This window comes from Diospyros lotus, chromosome 7 (genome assembly GCF_014633365.1).
Source record: "Diospyros lotus cultivar Yz01 chromosome 7, ASM1463336v1, whole genome shotgun sequence".
Taxonomy (NCBI): Eukaryota; Viridiplantae; Streptophyta; class Magnoliopsida; order Ericales; family Ebenaceae; genus Diospyros; species Diospyros lotus.
Genome location: NC_068344.1, coordinates 27,835,413 through 27,852,393, shown reverse-complemented (window position 1 = coordinate 27,852,393; position 16,981 = coordinate 27,835,413). Strand labels below are relative to the sequence as shown.

The window sequence follows — 16,981 nt, the reverse complement described above, 5'->3', positions numbered from 1 at the left end:
AATTATCAGTGGATTCCAAAAAATTTAACAAACACTCTGATAGAAATCTTGGAATGTTTTCAGTTTTATCTTAATCATTTTATATCTTGATTCGGAATACATTCCAAACTTATCTTGATATCTCTTGTCTTGCTTATTTTAACAAACGCCCTCTTAATATATAATCTTTTCATATTTATAACCCATAATCATATAATTTATACATAGTTTTGTATGCAAGAAATAAGAACAACAATACAATACGATTTCAATATTTTCTCTGGCAACTTCATCTTAAATCCTTTCAACAGCATTGCAGCTTGAATACTAGTAAGTACCCTTATATAATAGGTTCCTAACATTCATTCAGATACTAGCACGCACTTGTTTATGTAATTGTTCAGAAAATATTTCTTGTCACCATATATAACTCATCATCAGTGCTAAAGTTTTGAATTTTGCGTTGTATATGCGGCGATGGATCTATGAGGAAGTTGCAGTGGCTCCCATTCTTCATCATCCACTTTGTCGAAAAATCCGTCCACCATTTCTTCACTCACTAACTCCAGCTTTGAAGGCTTCCACTGTTTGACACAAACAAAGAAGAAGAATAACATTGTGATACTTTCAGTCAAGGATTATTTGTAACAAATAAGTTAAGGACAGTATTGGCTCTTGCTAAATTTTAACCAGACCATGATGCATGAAGGCCGAAAGAACATCAGTTTTGGGTGCAAACCAATATATATACAAAAGGAAAAGCGGGCCTCACAAGGCTACCAATTCATGGCAATTTCTCACAAGAACAGAGATTCGTGACCACTTATCCACTACATGTATTGGTTCCTAAATGGGACAACCAACATCATTTTATCTAATCCTCCTCCCCAATGTATTGTTTCTTTGGAAAAGCTAATATTGAATTGGGATTGAGTGAAAACGAATATAAAGGATAACTTGGATGAGTGTAAGAATAATGATATTATATGTTGGTGCAGAAAAATATACCTTGGGTCTTTTATCTTTATCTATTAGCATCGCTCTTGAACCCTGCAGTCAGATTTAGTTTTAGAATGAATGGAAGTTTTAATGAATTCCAAAGTAGTAGTGGAAGTGGTTATGCAAGTCATGGCAAGTAACCTCAAAGACATCGTCATGAAATGTTCTTCGCAACATGTGGCACAGAACATTATACTCCTGAACAAGACACCGCGGAAGTATTTGCTTCCTGCCTTTTCTGATCTGTCAAGGTTGAAAGTAAACCTTACTACTGTAAGATTGCCGGCCAACTTAATTAAAAGGATTCTTCACAAGAAAATGAGATTAAGAGAGTTCTACAAAGTTATAATTAATTAAAGAAACTGTTGTTACCGATTTGAGAAAAACTTTAAGGCTTGTAGGAGAGGCTGCCTTCATGAATTTTATTGCCCCAGTGATCCACTTCTCGGAATTGTTTGTAGCTAAGTATCCCTCCTGAGAGAAACGAAGATAATTTTTTTTTTTTTTTTTGTTAAGATTACTTTCAGTTGCGATATACTAGTGAATATTTTGAAGGTACTGCTTATTTTCTGCAAGCGATTCAAGCAAATAAAACAATTTAATGGGTCATTTCCCGACAGATTTACCAGCTTTGAAACTATTTCTTCGACTGTCTCTCTACAGAAGCAATCGTTGATAATTTCCAACCTGTTTCATCATTCTGCCTCTTTAAATGTCTATAGCCGAAACCACAAAGAAAAATGCAACCAAGAGCTTAACGGAGTAATGATTTCTAATTCATTATATAATTACCTATTATATGGGCTGTCCTTTTTTATGCTTACTTTCTGTCCAAACTTGTTGATAATATTGGAGATGGCTGGCACATCTAGTGCCTTCGAAGAACCCTCCACGTCAAGTGCATGTTCCAGTGAAGCAAGATCCTTCAGAAGAATTTAAAGCAAGGGCGATGATCTCCAATAAGGTGTGTAAATTGCATGATATATGGTGACTATTGGATACATTATTTCTTGATAATAAGAACATGTAAAACCCAATTTATATCATAAAGACGAACATTTTATAATTATCATATATGCTTGTTATGAAGATGTATTTTGCACGGAAGAAGCTTCGTATATACCCATTAACAAGGGCACTTAATTCTCCTTGCTAGTCATTAATGAGATGAAAGAAATTAATTAGTACTGAATATAAGCACCTTTGAATGCACAAAATGAGTTGCAAGGCCGCATGTAACCATCTCATTTCCGTCCAGCCGAGCTCCTGTCAGCCCTAGATATTCCCCTATTCATACAAATCCATAATTACAAGAATTGACAAGAATGGATGAAACCCAACTTAAAAAAAATGAAAAAAAAATTGTATCAAGAAATCACTAGACTGTTGTGAAAATTAAAATGGATAAAAACACCATTGGAATTACCAAAAAAGCCTGGAAGCCTAGACAAGAAGTGAGATGCACCAACATCGGGAATAAGTCCTATTGCGGCCTCCGGCATAGCGAATACCTGTGCAAGTATTCATAATGAAGAAGCATCAAACTTATTGCAAAAAGTAGGGTTTAGTAATACATGTTTGCAATATATTTCCTTCTTCTGCAGTCTTTCCATGCATCCCATTACATTGATAGTGAGCAAGTCTTCTCACCCATCCAATTTTTAACACCATCAAGACGGTAACAAATTAAGAAGTTCAATATTGAATACAAATATATATATATATATATAACAAGTTGAAGAAAAAAGTACAGTTTTCTCAGTCACAAGTCGAAATGTTGCATGCATCGAAATTCCGGCACCTCCTCCCATAACAATACCATTTATGAGTGCAACCTAACAATTGCACGTATACAACATTAAGCAAGTGAGAGGGAATGGAAGAAATTAAGAAAATGGCCAAATATGTGAAATAGTAGTATTCCTTAAAGGGTAATACTAAATCATAAAAATGATACTAAAATGAAGGGAAATTAAATATCTTACTAAAGGCTTCTTGTAGGTCGCCAATAAGTAGTCTAAAGCATATTGCCTCCTGTAAAACCGTCCACCAAAGCTCCAATGACCTGATTGATTCCATTCATTTAGGTTAATGATACATAGTACAGGAGGATGAGTACATTGCAGTCTATCTAATTTGATTCCATTTGTTTAATCAAGTCGTTCTACTTTTCTTTTCTTTTCTTTTAATTTGTATTAATTATTCGAGTCTTGAAACTTTTCAAAATTTAGAAAATCTATGTGAACAGTTGCTTTTAAGTGATAAGTTGTATTTGAAACATTTTGTATTAATAGCACTTCAACATGAAATTATTCTTTTTTTTCAGAAGTGCGGCAAAAAGGTGAAGTCAAGCTATTATATTGCAAAATAGAGCATCAACGGGCTAATTTATTCGCCAAGGCTCTACCTAAGGCTAAGTTTGAATAGCTAAGATTGAGATTGAGAGTGTGTTCAGCAGCCAATACAAAGAGGAGTGTTGTGAAAAAATGCCTCGACAACTGATAAGTTGCTGAAACAAGTTCAAATAGATAGCGTTCAAATCTATCTCTTAACTGGTTTGTTAAAAAAATTTTAACAAATAAAGATTAATTTAAAATTTCTAAAGTTTAGGCTATATTTTGAATTATTTGATTAGTCTTATCTGCAGTTTTTTTGTGATAAGTTATCACCTATAGTTAAAGAAGTATTTGAATAAATTATTACATAAGGATGACTTGTGTATTTAAACAATCCATTAAACTCAATAAGTGTGGTGTTCTTCTTTTCTATGCTTTAAGTTTTAACTAAAATTCCTTTATCTTTATCTGTAATTGTTGACCAAGCTACTTATAATTAGAGCGTACTGATGTGCTTTAAAAATTTTCAAGATTTACACAATAAAAGTAAAAGGTATATGAAAATGTGAGAGTTGGATAACTTCCAACTGATGAATTTATTCCATAAGTGTATTATTTTACAACAAGTTCGTGCACGTTAAGATATTTCTTAATTAATTATTACATGACACCATGAAAAATTGAGAATATTAATTATCCAAGGATCCAGAGATAAGCAGCATTACCTGAAATTATCATATTGATTGCAGCTGTGACATCACCACCTGCACAAAATGCTTTTCCATTTCCCTATATATATATATATGGGATTAAGTCAGCAATCGAGAAACCCAACTGGTTTTGTTAGTATACATTGTCATAAATTAAGAGATATTTTAAATGATTCTTCAATACTTTTGATTTTTTTAAATAAAAGAGATATATATATATATATATAGATAGAACCAAAATATTTGTACAAAACACAATCTAAGGCATACTCTAGAGAACACAATCACATAAGCCGAAATAAATATTCAAGATCCACACATGTAACAGCCCACTCCTTCAGGGCGTGTTATGCCTTAGGAAATTTGGTCTTTTTTTTTTTTTTTTTCTCTTTACATTATCCCGAAATTCCCTAAGACCTTATCTAGTGCGAGATATCTACACTAGAAATAAATACAAAGCGGAAGCTGAACCGAACCTGCTCATGGCATTACATAAATAACCGAACATAGTGTTTATTACAAAATTATTACATAAGCTTCTGAAAATAAATGCAATGTACATAATTCTTAAACTATTCATATTACAACATGGTACATTTACTCGCCTCTCGACGTCTCGCGTCACTACATCTCACCAATCTCAGAATCATCTCTGCAAGTCCCGACTGGAACGTTGAATGTTCCAGGGGCGAACCCAAGTTAGATGATGAACCATCTAAGTAAGGGTACATAATGCTATGTCATGAGTGTATGCAATGTCTTTCATCGTAGGTGTCAACTGCACCCCTCATGCTACCTACCATTTTAGCGGCCACCTCTTTCAAAGCCAGGGTGTATGGGTGCACCCTTGGTAAGGCAGCGGTGCCAGTTCGTACCCCCTACGGCCTCATATGCATGTGATCGATGATATCAACGTGTATTTATGCATCTCATAGTCATGTATGCAGTCTACGTGATGGATACATATCAGGACATGTCAATATGATGAAATCATTTTCGAGGAAGCACCACTTACTTTCTAGAGCTTATCGGGCTACTTCGAAATTCGTGCCTTGCCTCGATTTGCATGCCAACCTCAAAATTTGCACGAGTCTCTTCAACTTCAGCCTCGAAGTATCCTAATCACCATAATTATTTAAATAAACATTAAAACCTATTTTTTCCATAATTACTGGCATTTTCTATAATTTTCTCTCTATTTCTTCCTATTTTTTCTCAATAAATCTAGATTAAATATTTCTAAAAATATTTTCTCAAATATTTCACTACGAAAATTCATAAAATAATATTCTGGAATTTCTGAAATTTTCTAGGGAATTTTACTCACCTTAACTTAGCATCTCGAATTTCCTCGATATGCGTGCCCTATCCTTGAAACGCGTGCCCGGGCCGTTTTTCTCACCAAAATCTCTGGGATATCACCGAAACATAATTTCCTATTTTTTTTGGAATTTTTTAGGATTTTTTCCCATCATTTTCCTTTTTTTTTTCTTTTTCTTTTTCTCTTTCTTCTTCTTCCTTCTTCTTTCTTCTTCCCTCCCCTGCTTCCCCGCGAACGTCTGCAACGCACCAGCTACCGCCGCTGCCGCTCTCGCCATGCCCTCCGCCGCGAGCCACTACCCGTGCGACCACCGCCATCGCGGCCAGTCACAGCCGCTGCCCGCGGCCATGGCCGCACCTGCTTCGCGCCCAGCAGCTTTGCGTCGGCCATGGCTGACCGGTGCTGTTGCTCGCCTTAGCCCTCGCCGGACGCCGCACCCATAGTCGCTGCCTCGACCTGCTACCAATGCCTTCGATCGCTCCAGCTGCCTTGCTCGAGCTTGCTTCGCGAACAGCCATGGCCGACTTCGGCCCACCTCCTTCCATCTCGCTCTCTCTCTCTCTCTCTCTCTCTCGGAACGCCCAGCCCGAGCTCGATCCCTCCTTCTCTCTCGCATCACTCGGCCCCCCTCTATCCGAAGCTCTTGGCCGAAGCTCCCGTGCTTCTTCTTCTCCAATTGCTCCCTATTTATAGGCGCTCGGTTAATCCTTCCCCTCACTGGCCGTACCCCATTGCGTGCAAATCTTCTTGGCGTGAAAAATCTCCCTTAAATCTTGGCGGTCATGGAGTTTGCGTGTAAAGGCTTCCAAAATTTGCATAGGCGTGGGTTGCGTTTTACAGAGCCTCTACCATGCGTGTATACATATATTGTATATATATATATATTACATATAAATTACTTTATAATAAATGAATATATATATATATAAATGCCCAATTTTAACCCTACATTTATTAAAATAATTCTCTAATTACCATAATATCCTTGAACACTGAATTATTTGGCATTAAAATACTGAAAACACAAAATTAATAATTCAAGATTACTCGATATTGGCAATTTCATCCCAGTGTCCTCACCGGGCTGTTGTTTCATCCCGAAACCACTGAAGGGTTGATCCTTACGAAAAACCGGAGCCCCCCTAGGGTTCCGCTAATTTTTCGGGAGCCTCCTGCAACAATTCGATTTTGCAGCCTAAATGGCAGCTAGATTTTAACTGTACCGAAAATTATTCCCGATTAGATTTCTTTTGATACCATAAATTCTATCTCGGAACGTTCATCGAAACCATATCATTTTTCTTAGATAATTCTACCCCAAGACACTCCCTACAGTTGATTCGGTACTTGTAACTGCTATTAATTCAATTTTTCAGTATCCTAAACTCATCGAAATTACGTGGCAACTATATACGAACATGGGGTATTACATTCTCCCCTCCTTACAAAAATTTCGTCCTCGAAATTTGCTACATATCTTAAATCTAAAAATTTCATCATCGGAATCAACACCTGATTGATCAAATAAAGAAGATCCCACTCGAAACTCGTGAATACCAATGCACATATCAAAATCTGAACCCTTAAGTTGACCATGTTCATCAACCAGTAGACAAGTTCACTTGTCGACCATGTATACCTTTCAAATTTTAACCGCATAACTCGGTCCTTAGCCACGAGTCCTAACCTGAACTCCTATCTAAGGCGGTACACCTATCATCGTAATGATCCTGCACTCTCATATCCACATCATCAATTTTCAATTTGTTATCCAATCGACACTTCTCTAATTCTGATTTCCTCGATGTCATCTATCCTGAACTAATTAATCATGCTTTGATAATCTTCCAACCTTAGCACAGAAGTCCCTGATCTCGATACATCTTAACTTTTATCAAATTGATCCTCAAAGAAATATTTTTATGTCATCATGCGTCCTTAAATCCTCAAACATCACATATCTTGTCATCACGAGGTTGTTTCATAGGCTTCCAGTCTGCCATAACAAGTCAGTGGTCCTACCATATCATCTCGTTTATCACAGATCCTCGAAACTAGCTATGTCTTACCTTAAGTTATTTCAAACTTAGTCATTTGCTAAATCTTTACTTGTGCTAATCTATTCGAGGTTATTTATAAATTGTTGTTTCCTCATTCTCATAGGTATTCATTACTTGATATAACCGCATGTTTCTACCAATTGACTACAATCATCTTCTAATCATATAACTATTTTCTCAAGAAATCTTATTAATAGATTCTATATGTCTCCAAAACTTCCTTTCGTAACTTAATCTTTAATATCGACCGAAATCTAACGTTGTCTTCCAAGTCTAGCAATACTAATATCCTTGCATCGTTTGCTCCTTTGTTACTTGGTCGACAAGCTAATACCTATTCATAGCTTAGATAATTCATTGCACTATTCAAATTGATCCTCAAATAACATTCTATATCATCAATTTAACCATTTGATCCTCTAATTTCTTGAATTAATTCTCGAGTGATAACATTTCATATCAATTGACTCTAAATATACTCGATCCTTTTTAGAGCAACCGACCTTTGCTTGAAGCAACCTCTACTCAAAATATTTGGCTCGTCTCCTGGAAACCTACTGGGATATCTTACTTTTCGGAACTTCCAATCCTCGACCTTGACTTCACGTTCTCGACACAGAGCCTCATGCTCTCATTATTTCTTTCTTGATTGGCTCATGACCTAGCAAGCAAGTCTCAGTCTCAACACCTATCGCGACGTTCCCTATCATTATTCTCAATGTTTCCCATGCGTCTCCCTATCTAAGAAGTACACTAATACATCCTCGATAAACACAATCACTAAAGTGTCTTTAATGCAGACGGTACTTGGTCAAATCATCAAATCATGACTCTATTGCTGATTTTCAAAATGCCTTATTCCTTAACCGCACATCAATCGTAATTATCCTAGCCTCTTGCAGCTGTTTATAATTCATCAAATTTGAGGTAAAGATATCGGCTCTTAATTATCACCTCTTTCAAAGCTCGATAATTTACGTCCTCAATCAAGCCATTATAGTTAAGCATCTAATAACCTTAAGCTATTATTGGCAATTTTATCATTAAGAAATAATCCCGATAAATCTTCCGAGAGCACATTCTGGTATTTTTCTCACTTCCTAAATTTTCTCACGGATTTCATTGACCACAAGTGCCCGTACCACATGTTGACAGGCTCCTTATTTGTTGACATCACTTTAGTGATTATCTAGCTACATATCTCCCGTTTTTCCCATCAGGGCTATCTAGACTAACCGTTTAGTCATACGAGTTCTATTCTCCAAACTCAAAAATCTCGAATTTCTAATCGATTTAGGCCTGCAGCTTTTCCTACTATGACCCGTTATCCTGGCACATCCGTTATTACTTGATTATCTTAATCACGTTCAAGATTTTCACAATCTTTAAAACAACAATCTGTAACTATAATGCTAGCTAGGGTAAGGAGGTACTTTCATCACCTACGGTACTCCAATTCTTGTCAAATTTCTCCTGATAGCTTTAAAGTTTCCTCATGAATCCTTAGATCCTCAATCATTTTTTTTTTCAAGAAATTCCTCAAGAGTCTCAAACTGATTTGTCTCTGAAAATCTTGAATAAGACCGCGATATCTAGTTCCAATCACCTTCCGTGAATTCTATTTCCTTATAATTATGGTTCCCAATCCACCTTTTATCATAACGGTTATGAGTTCTCCTCTTCGGGTTGACTACCGACAACTTTACCTAATTCCACAGGTCTATTTGACACACCAAACCGTAGTCACAACCTCCGTTGACTATGTCTCCTTATCATTCCTTTAGGGTCGATATGACTTATCAAGCAACTCTTTCATTTTTCGGTACCCGAACTCTACTTTGAACCGAGATTGCTACTTTACTACTCATCGTCGAGGCCTTGAACTAGCCATGTTGTATTACCCGAATTCACTGACTCTCGCATTTCGATCTTTAGATCCAGTTAACTATTGGCACATAACCACTCATGATCCCATTGCTATACTAGATACCGAGGTATTCTATTCCTCGAGCCTCGCACTGTTCGCCTACTCCCAAGATGACTGTGTACCCCGATACAATTCTTTAAATAGGACACTCAGTCCATACTCAATCCATTTCATTTCGGGTTGATTCTCTGGCCTCGATCAATCACAGCTAGTGGTACACCTCACTCCTAGACCATTGGGACTTAGACCCTTACAAGGTACAGACCATACTGGGCTGTCCCAGATCTTCAGCATCTAATCGTCTCCCAGGCAGTTTGCTACGATGCTTCGATTGACGGGCTTCCCGTACCTTATCGCAAGCCATCCATCAACCATCTGCACGTGGGTCCCTAGGTCCAGATCTGTCACTGCGAACACCGAACCAGTAGTGTCGTCACGCTGCTAGGGTTCTTATCCCGTCTTTGAGAGTCACATCGATTGTACCACCGTCACCTCATCAATTGACTTAACTCATACGCCATCACTTGGCCATCTTCGACCTCTTGCTTGACCCAATTCGTTGGATCCCTGATCTACTCATCTTATTTCCGAGATACTAAATGGTCCTCGAAATACTTATCATTCGATCCTAACTCAACATCTAGGCTATGTCATATCAGACTAATCATCTATGACTTAATCCTTTTTGATAACTACCAGCTATCCTATCTTTCATCGCAATGATTTCGACTAATGACCTCAAATCAACAGTCTCTGAATCTCTCGGATCTATAATCATGGTTACCGAGTCAACATTACACCTGAATCATCTCATTGGATCCTAACTTCAATAGCTAGATCATTGTACTAGCTCCTATCAGGCTTTTACTATTCACCAAGAATAGTAATCGTATACCAGAATAGTGTTTATACGTGAATAGTACACCAAGTAAGTTCCCAGGAAAGAGAGATGGGTCACAAATGGACACACTTAAATACCAAGTCTTTCCTTAGCCAGAACTTGCCTAGACATGTACTTCCACTACTCAACACTGAAATCCAGTAACCTCTAAGCCTTCAACCGACAATCCCCAAATTTTCAAATAGGGATCTCGTTTTACGAACCATGAATTTCTTTCCCTTACGCCTTTACTTGAGGGTCCTACTAACTGGTTCTGTCAACATCGGATCCTCTTAAGTCTCCAATTCGCTCTTTCCTAATTTTCAAATAGGGTTTAACTCTAATTTCACTATATCCGAGTCACTTAGGTCTTCCAATAAACTTAAGCTTTGATACCAACTGTAACAGCCCACTCCTTCAGGGCGTGTTATGCCTTAGGAAATTTGGTCTTTTTTTTTTTTTATCTTTACATTATCCCGAAATTCCCTAAGACCTTATCTAGTGCGAGATATCTACACTAGAAATAAATACAAAGCGGAAGCTGAACCGAACCTGCTCATGGCATTACATAAATAACCGAACATAGTGTTTATTACAAAATTATTACATAAGCTTCTGAAAATAAATGCAATGTACATAATTCTTAAACTATTCATATTACAACATGGTACATTTACTCGCCTCTCGACGTCTCGTGTCACTACATCTCACCAATCTCAGAATCATCTCTGCAAGTCCCGACTGGAACGTTGAATGTTCCAGGGGCGAACCCAAGTTAGATGATGAACCATCTAAGTAAGGGTACATAATGCTATGTCATGAGTGTATGCAATGTCTTTCATCGTAGGTGTCAACTGCACCCCTCATGCTACCTACCATTTTAGCGGCCACCTCTTTCAAAGCCGGGGTGTATGGGTGCACCCTTGGTAAGGCAGCGGTGCCAGTTCGTACCCCTTACGGCCTCATATGCATGTGATCGATGATATCAACGTGTATTTATGCATTTCATAGTCATGTATGCAGTCTACGTGATGGATACATATCAGGACATGTCAATATGATGAAATCATTTTCGAGGAAGTACCACTTACTTTCTAGAGCTTATCGGGCTACTTCGAAATTCGTGCCTTGCCTCGATTTGCGTGCCAACCTCAAAATTTGCACGAGTTTCTTCAACTTCAGCCTCGAAGTATCCTAATCACCATAATTATTTAAATAAACATTAAAACCTATTTTTTCCATAATTACTGGCATTTTCTATAATTTTCTCTCTATTTCTTCCTATTTTTCCTCAATAAATCTAGATTAAATATTTCTAAAAATATTTTCTCAAATATTTCACTACAAAAATTCATAAAATAATATTCTGGAATTTCTGAAATTTTCTAGGGAATTTTACTCACCTTAACTTAACATCTCGAATTTCCTCGATATGCGTGCCATATCCTTGAAACGCGTGCCCGAGCCGTTTTTCTCACCAAAATCTCCAGGATATCACCGAAACATAATTTTCTATTTTTTTGGGATTTTTTAGGATTTTTTTCCCATCATTTTTCTTTTTTTTTCTTTTTCTTTTCTTTTTCTTCTTCCTCCTTCTTTCATCTTTCCTCCCCTGCTTCCCCGCGAACGTCTGCAACGCACCAGCTACCGCCGCCGCCGCGAGCCATCACCCGTGCGACCACCGCCATCGCGGCCAGCCACAGCCGCTGCCCGCGGCCATGGCCGCACCTGCTTCGCGCCCAGCAGCTTTGCGTCGGCCATGGCTGACCGGTGCTGCTGCTCGCCTTAGCCCTCGCCGGACGCCGCACCCATAGTCGCTGCCTCGACCTGCTGCCAGTGCCTTCGATCGCTCCAGCTGCCTTGCTCGAGCTTGCTTCGCGAACAGCCATGGCCGACTTCAGCCCACATCCTTCCATCTCGCTCTCTCTCTCCCTCTCTCTCTCTCTCTCTCGGAACGCCCAGCCCGAGCTCGATCCCTCCTTCTCTCTCGCATCACTTGGCCCCCCTCTATCCGAAGCTCTTGGCCGAAGCTCCCGTGCTTCTTCTTCTCCAATTGCTCCTTATTTATAGGCGCTCGGTTAATCCCTCCCCTCACTGGCCGTACCCCATTGCGTGTAAATCTTCTTGGCGTGAAAAATCTCCCATAAATCTCGGCGGGCATGGAGTTTGCGTGTAAAGGCTTCCAAAATTTACACAGGCGTGGGTTGCGTTTTACAGAGCCTCTACCATGCGTGTATACATATATTCTATATATATATATATTACATATAAATTACTTTATAATAAATGAATATATATATATATAAATGCCCAATTTTAACCCTACATTTATTAAAATAATTCTCTAATTACCATAATATTCTTGAACACTGAATTATTTGGCATTAAAATACTGAAAACACAAAATTAATAATTCAAGATTACTCGATATTGGCAATTCCATCCCAGTGTCCTCACCGGGCTGTCGTTTCATCCCGAAACCACTGAAGGGTTGATCCTTACGAAAAACCGGAGCCCCCCTAGGGTTCCGCTAATTTTTCGGGAGTCTCCTACAACAATTCAGTTTTGCAGCCTAAATGGCAGCTGGATTTTAACTATACCAAAAATTATTCCCGATTAGATTTCTTTTGATACCATAAATTCTATCTCGGAACGTTCATCGAAACCATATCATTTTTCTTAGATAATTATACCCCGAGACACTCCCTGCAGTTGATTCGGTACTTGTAACTGCTATTAATTCAATTTTTCAGTATCCTAAACTCATCGAAATTACGTGGCAACTACATACGAACATGGGGTATTACAACACACACCAGGATCAAAACAAACATAGAAAGAACACAACGAAGGAACATGGAATAGACAAAGTCTGAGGCAAAAGGCGCTCCAAAGCACGCCATCGTGGTCAAATAGAAGACCAGGGGCAAATAGCAGACTTGAAACTAGTTGCAGAGGAGCTATCAAGCTAACGAAGCTAATAAAGAGAAAATATAGGACCGGGATGGTAAGCATGTATGAAATGGTCCCAGGACCAATACACGAGCACACACTCAAGACCATAACTGTCAATATATGGACCCAAGCCAAGAGTGTTGGTCGGCAGGGAGTCGCCAGACATGTCGAAGCGCACAACACTGTAGAGTATGTAACAATGGGATGGTGACCAACAGAGCCCACACTGCACACTGAATTTGTTGGGTGAATGGTTCACAGACCGCTCAAAATCTTGCCAGCACCGATTATTGCGCTCACCCCACAAAAAATATACCATCGCCTGCAAAACTAAACGATTAGCAACATGCCAGGGATTCTTACTTTTCCACCAAGCCGCCGCCCATAAAACCCCAATCTCCCATTGACGACAGGGCCATGCAAATTTTATAGCACGTCGGAAAAAGGACACCACCTGCCTAGAATAAGAACACTCAAAGAATAGATGATTGTGACTCTCGGACTCTGCCCTGCAAAGAAAACATCTATTGAGAAATGGAAGAAACATATTAACATGATCAAGAGTATATAAATGTTCCCTAATTGCTAACCATAGAATAAATGAACACGTAGGGACTCCATACCCAAACCACACCAGCTGATACCAAGGAATCCGGTCCCGTTGATGTAACAACCCTTGTAAGACATACTTAACAAAGAAGGCAATATCTTAAGCTGGGGTCCAAACGAGCACATCACGACAACCCACCCTAGGGGGGCTTAGCATCCGGTGTTGGATAAGCTCCAAGGATGGCGATGTCTAGTCCGATGGCCACTCCCACCTACCATCAACAATGATTTCAGAGACACGAGCTGTAATCGAGATATCAAGCCGTCGGGAGAGCTGGCAGGAGAAACGATCGACAAGGATCCTGAGGGGGTGCCACTTATCATACCATAGATCGAAAAACACGGCTATCATCCCCCACTTTCCACCCAAACTTATCTCTAACCACTCGCCGGACAGATAATAGTTTCCACTAGTACCAAGGACACGAACACGGCATTGGGAGCATCCACAGGCATTTGTTCTTAATTTGAAATGTGTCAATCCATTTAACCCACAAGGACTCACTCTCGCCTTACAGGAGCCACCAGATTAACTTAGTCAGCATAGCCTGATTCCATCAAAAAAGAGGTTTTAAACCAAGACCTCCCTGCTCCTTGCAACAACACACATCACGCCATGCAACCTTAGCTTTGTGGGAATCCTCACCTGACCCACTCCAAATGAAATTCCTAATGATGCACTCTAACTCCTTTATCACTTGCTTAGGCAACAAAAAGACAGACGCCCAATATAAGTATCTCGTAGCAAGGACCAAATGAGTTTGTTAGGTTTTTATAAATTTGTAAAACTTATGGAAGGATTTGGGCTCACATGCATGAGATTGGGTAAACCCAAAATAAAATTGAGAATTTGCCCCCTCCATGCAAAATACTACACACATGGCAATTTTTTTTTTCATTTTTTCTTCAAAAATTATTTTATTATTGTTTTACAGGAGTGGACTAGTTTTGAATTAATCTTTTATTTTAGAGGAAGAACTAGTCTCCAAATCCTTATTTTATCATCTCATTTGAATTAATCTTCTCTTCTACCTTCCTCGTGCCGATTTCTTCTCCACCATTATCATCATTTGCCTATAAATACCTCTCCCTGCACTTGTGAGATATGAGATATTCGACTATACCAACATGTTCCTACTGCTGCTCTTTGTTGGGTTCTTCTATTCACTACTTGTTACTCCCTTTATTTTCAAAATCATGAGTGGACGCGTGTTTTTGGGAGAGCTTGTTGTATCATGGGAGGTGATGAGGGAATATTTACAGGGGGGCAATTTTACTGTACTACCCCTGGGAGGTTACCATTAACTCGGAGCCATGTGTGCTAGTAAAGACCAATATGCGATCGCCACGTGTCAAGACTTAGGAGCTTCGCTTATCTTTATAATCTTTATTATGATTTTGAACTGGAAAGAGATAAAGAAGAAGATTAAGTCAACCAATGATATCTTTAAATATCCGAAGAATTATCTCTATTAGAGAAGATTATCTTTTCTCCCCATGAAAAGGGGATCAACCTCTCCTTTTGAAATATATCTTATGTCCTAAGGGAAAGGCCACGGGACATCTATAAATAGAGGGCAACCTCTACTGGTATGAGGATCTGACTCCTAAGGGACTCATATATTATTTTTCCATTACTATTATACTCCTCAAAAACCCTATGAACTGACTTGAGCGTCGGAGGGATCACGGGGAGCAAGTCCCCACCCTTTTTGCAGGTACTTGGTTCGAGACAGAAGAAGGTGATCGGCTCTGCATCATCAATTGGCGCCCACCGTGGGGCCATCGTCTTTTCTTTCTGTCTGCCAAGCACAATCTCAAGTCGCATGAAGCCAAATCAAATCAATTGAGAAAGAATGCATTACACGTATGTGATAATAAAATTAATGGTATGTTCCTTCAATTAATATTTTTGCATCTGTCGCCGTTTCGTTTTTCAATTATTGTTTTATTTAAAAATAAAAAATAAAAAATTGAAAAAGGGCGAGAGGAATTTTGTATATATTTGAAGAGCCTTTCGTAGAAGTTGGGGGCAGAAAGCATTCTTATGTGTATATATTATGTTATAAAGAGAAGCTTGCTGAAAAATCAAGCCCAGAAGTAAGAGTTATTTCATTTATATATATATATATATATATGCATATTACATATGGAAGCTTCCTGGGGATGCTGGGTTGAAGAAAAAGCTATTAAGCATGTACATATACATATTATATTATAAGGCATAGGAAAGCTTTTTTAGAAGCTGAGCCGCGTTCGGCGTCGACGGCGCAGCAGGCTGTGATTTGCTGGGGCCAAAACGCCATAGGATCTCCGTCTCCCTCATCCCCGAACCCATAAGTGTATTCTTCCTACATCCCTTCCGTGACTGCTCTGTCAGGCGGCGACGGGTTTATGTGCGGTATTTTGTCGAACACCTCACAAGCGTACTGCTGGAATTTGAATGATTTGAGTACTGATGTCATTCCCCCCACCTTCCAAACAATTGCATATTCACATATCACTGCCGGTAAATATCATTAGGCGCTTGTATTATTTTGATAATGATTTTAGGTATTGTTGATTGCTGGGACAGTGTAAAACAAACATATAATAGTTTGAGTTCAAAACAGATTGCCCTATTTTATGATACCAATGTTAGTACGCTTGTTTTCAAAAAAGTTGTTTCCAACGAAGGATTCAGTTGTGGTAGTGTTAGAGAAAGTGGAATGGTTTGTTGGGGACCAAAGTCTACCAACTTGGGAGTTTCGGCCGCATCAGAGAACTTTGAAGCCTTAGCTTCGGGAATAACTACTCTCTATAGGGTTTCAAAAGTCTCCAGATAGGTCAAGTGTTGGGGCACCGGTAATGCGCTTCTTGTTTATCCGGTTGGAACTCAGTTTGTGTCATTGGCAACTGGTACAGAACATTTTTGGAACTCATCCTCCATTCCAAAGGGTTCTAGGTTCTTTATGATTGCTTCATATGATTTTATTACATGTGGTATTAAAGAAGATGATGTGGTACTTGATTGCTGGTTCACGATCTCACCGACTGGATTACGATCCTCCATTACAGTTGTGCAGCTCAGGCCCGTGTCCAGGCACTGCTCTAGTTTTTAGACTCCCAAAACTAAAGGATACAACCAATGGAGTTTGATAAGCTTGGCAAAGGAAACTATGGTCTTTACGGATGGGAGTCATGTAGCAATGAAGAGTGCATTAAT

The 16,981-nt window shown here is 38.9% G+C and overlaps 1 protein-coding gene across 1 annotated transcript in view; it reads right to left on the bottom strand.

Annotated features, from left to right (window-relative positions):
• Positions 1-422: 422 nt before the first annotated feature.
• LOC127805645 (probable 3-hydroxyisobutyryl-CoA hydrolase 3) overlaps positions 423-16,981 on the bottom strand; it is a 34,910-nt gene continuing 18,351 nt past the window's right edge. The window contains exons 3-13 of the mRNA XM_052342395.1: positions 4,040-4,103; positions 2,964-3,043; positions 2,730-2,813; positions 2,405-2,489; positions 2,180-2,265; positions 1,771-1,901; positions 1,605-1,665; positions 1,351-1,452; positions 1,120-1,221; positions 988-1,029; positions 423-563 (exon numbers count right to left, since the gene is read on the bottom strand). Of these exons, the coding sequence (XP_052198355.1) occupies positions 423-563; positions 988-1,029; positions 1,120-1,221; positions 1,351-1,452; positions 1,605-1,665; positions 1,771-1,901; positions 2,180-2,265; positions 2,405-2,489; positions 2,730-2,813; positions 2,964-3,043; positions 4,040-4,103 (978 nt within the window). The remainder of the gene's footprint in view (positions 564-987; positions 1,030-1,119; positions 1,222-1,350; positions 1,453-1,604; positions 1,666-1,770; positions 1,902-2,179; positions 2,266-2,404; positions 2,490-2,729; positions 2,814-2,963; positions 3,044-4,039; positions 4,104-16,981) is intronic.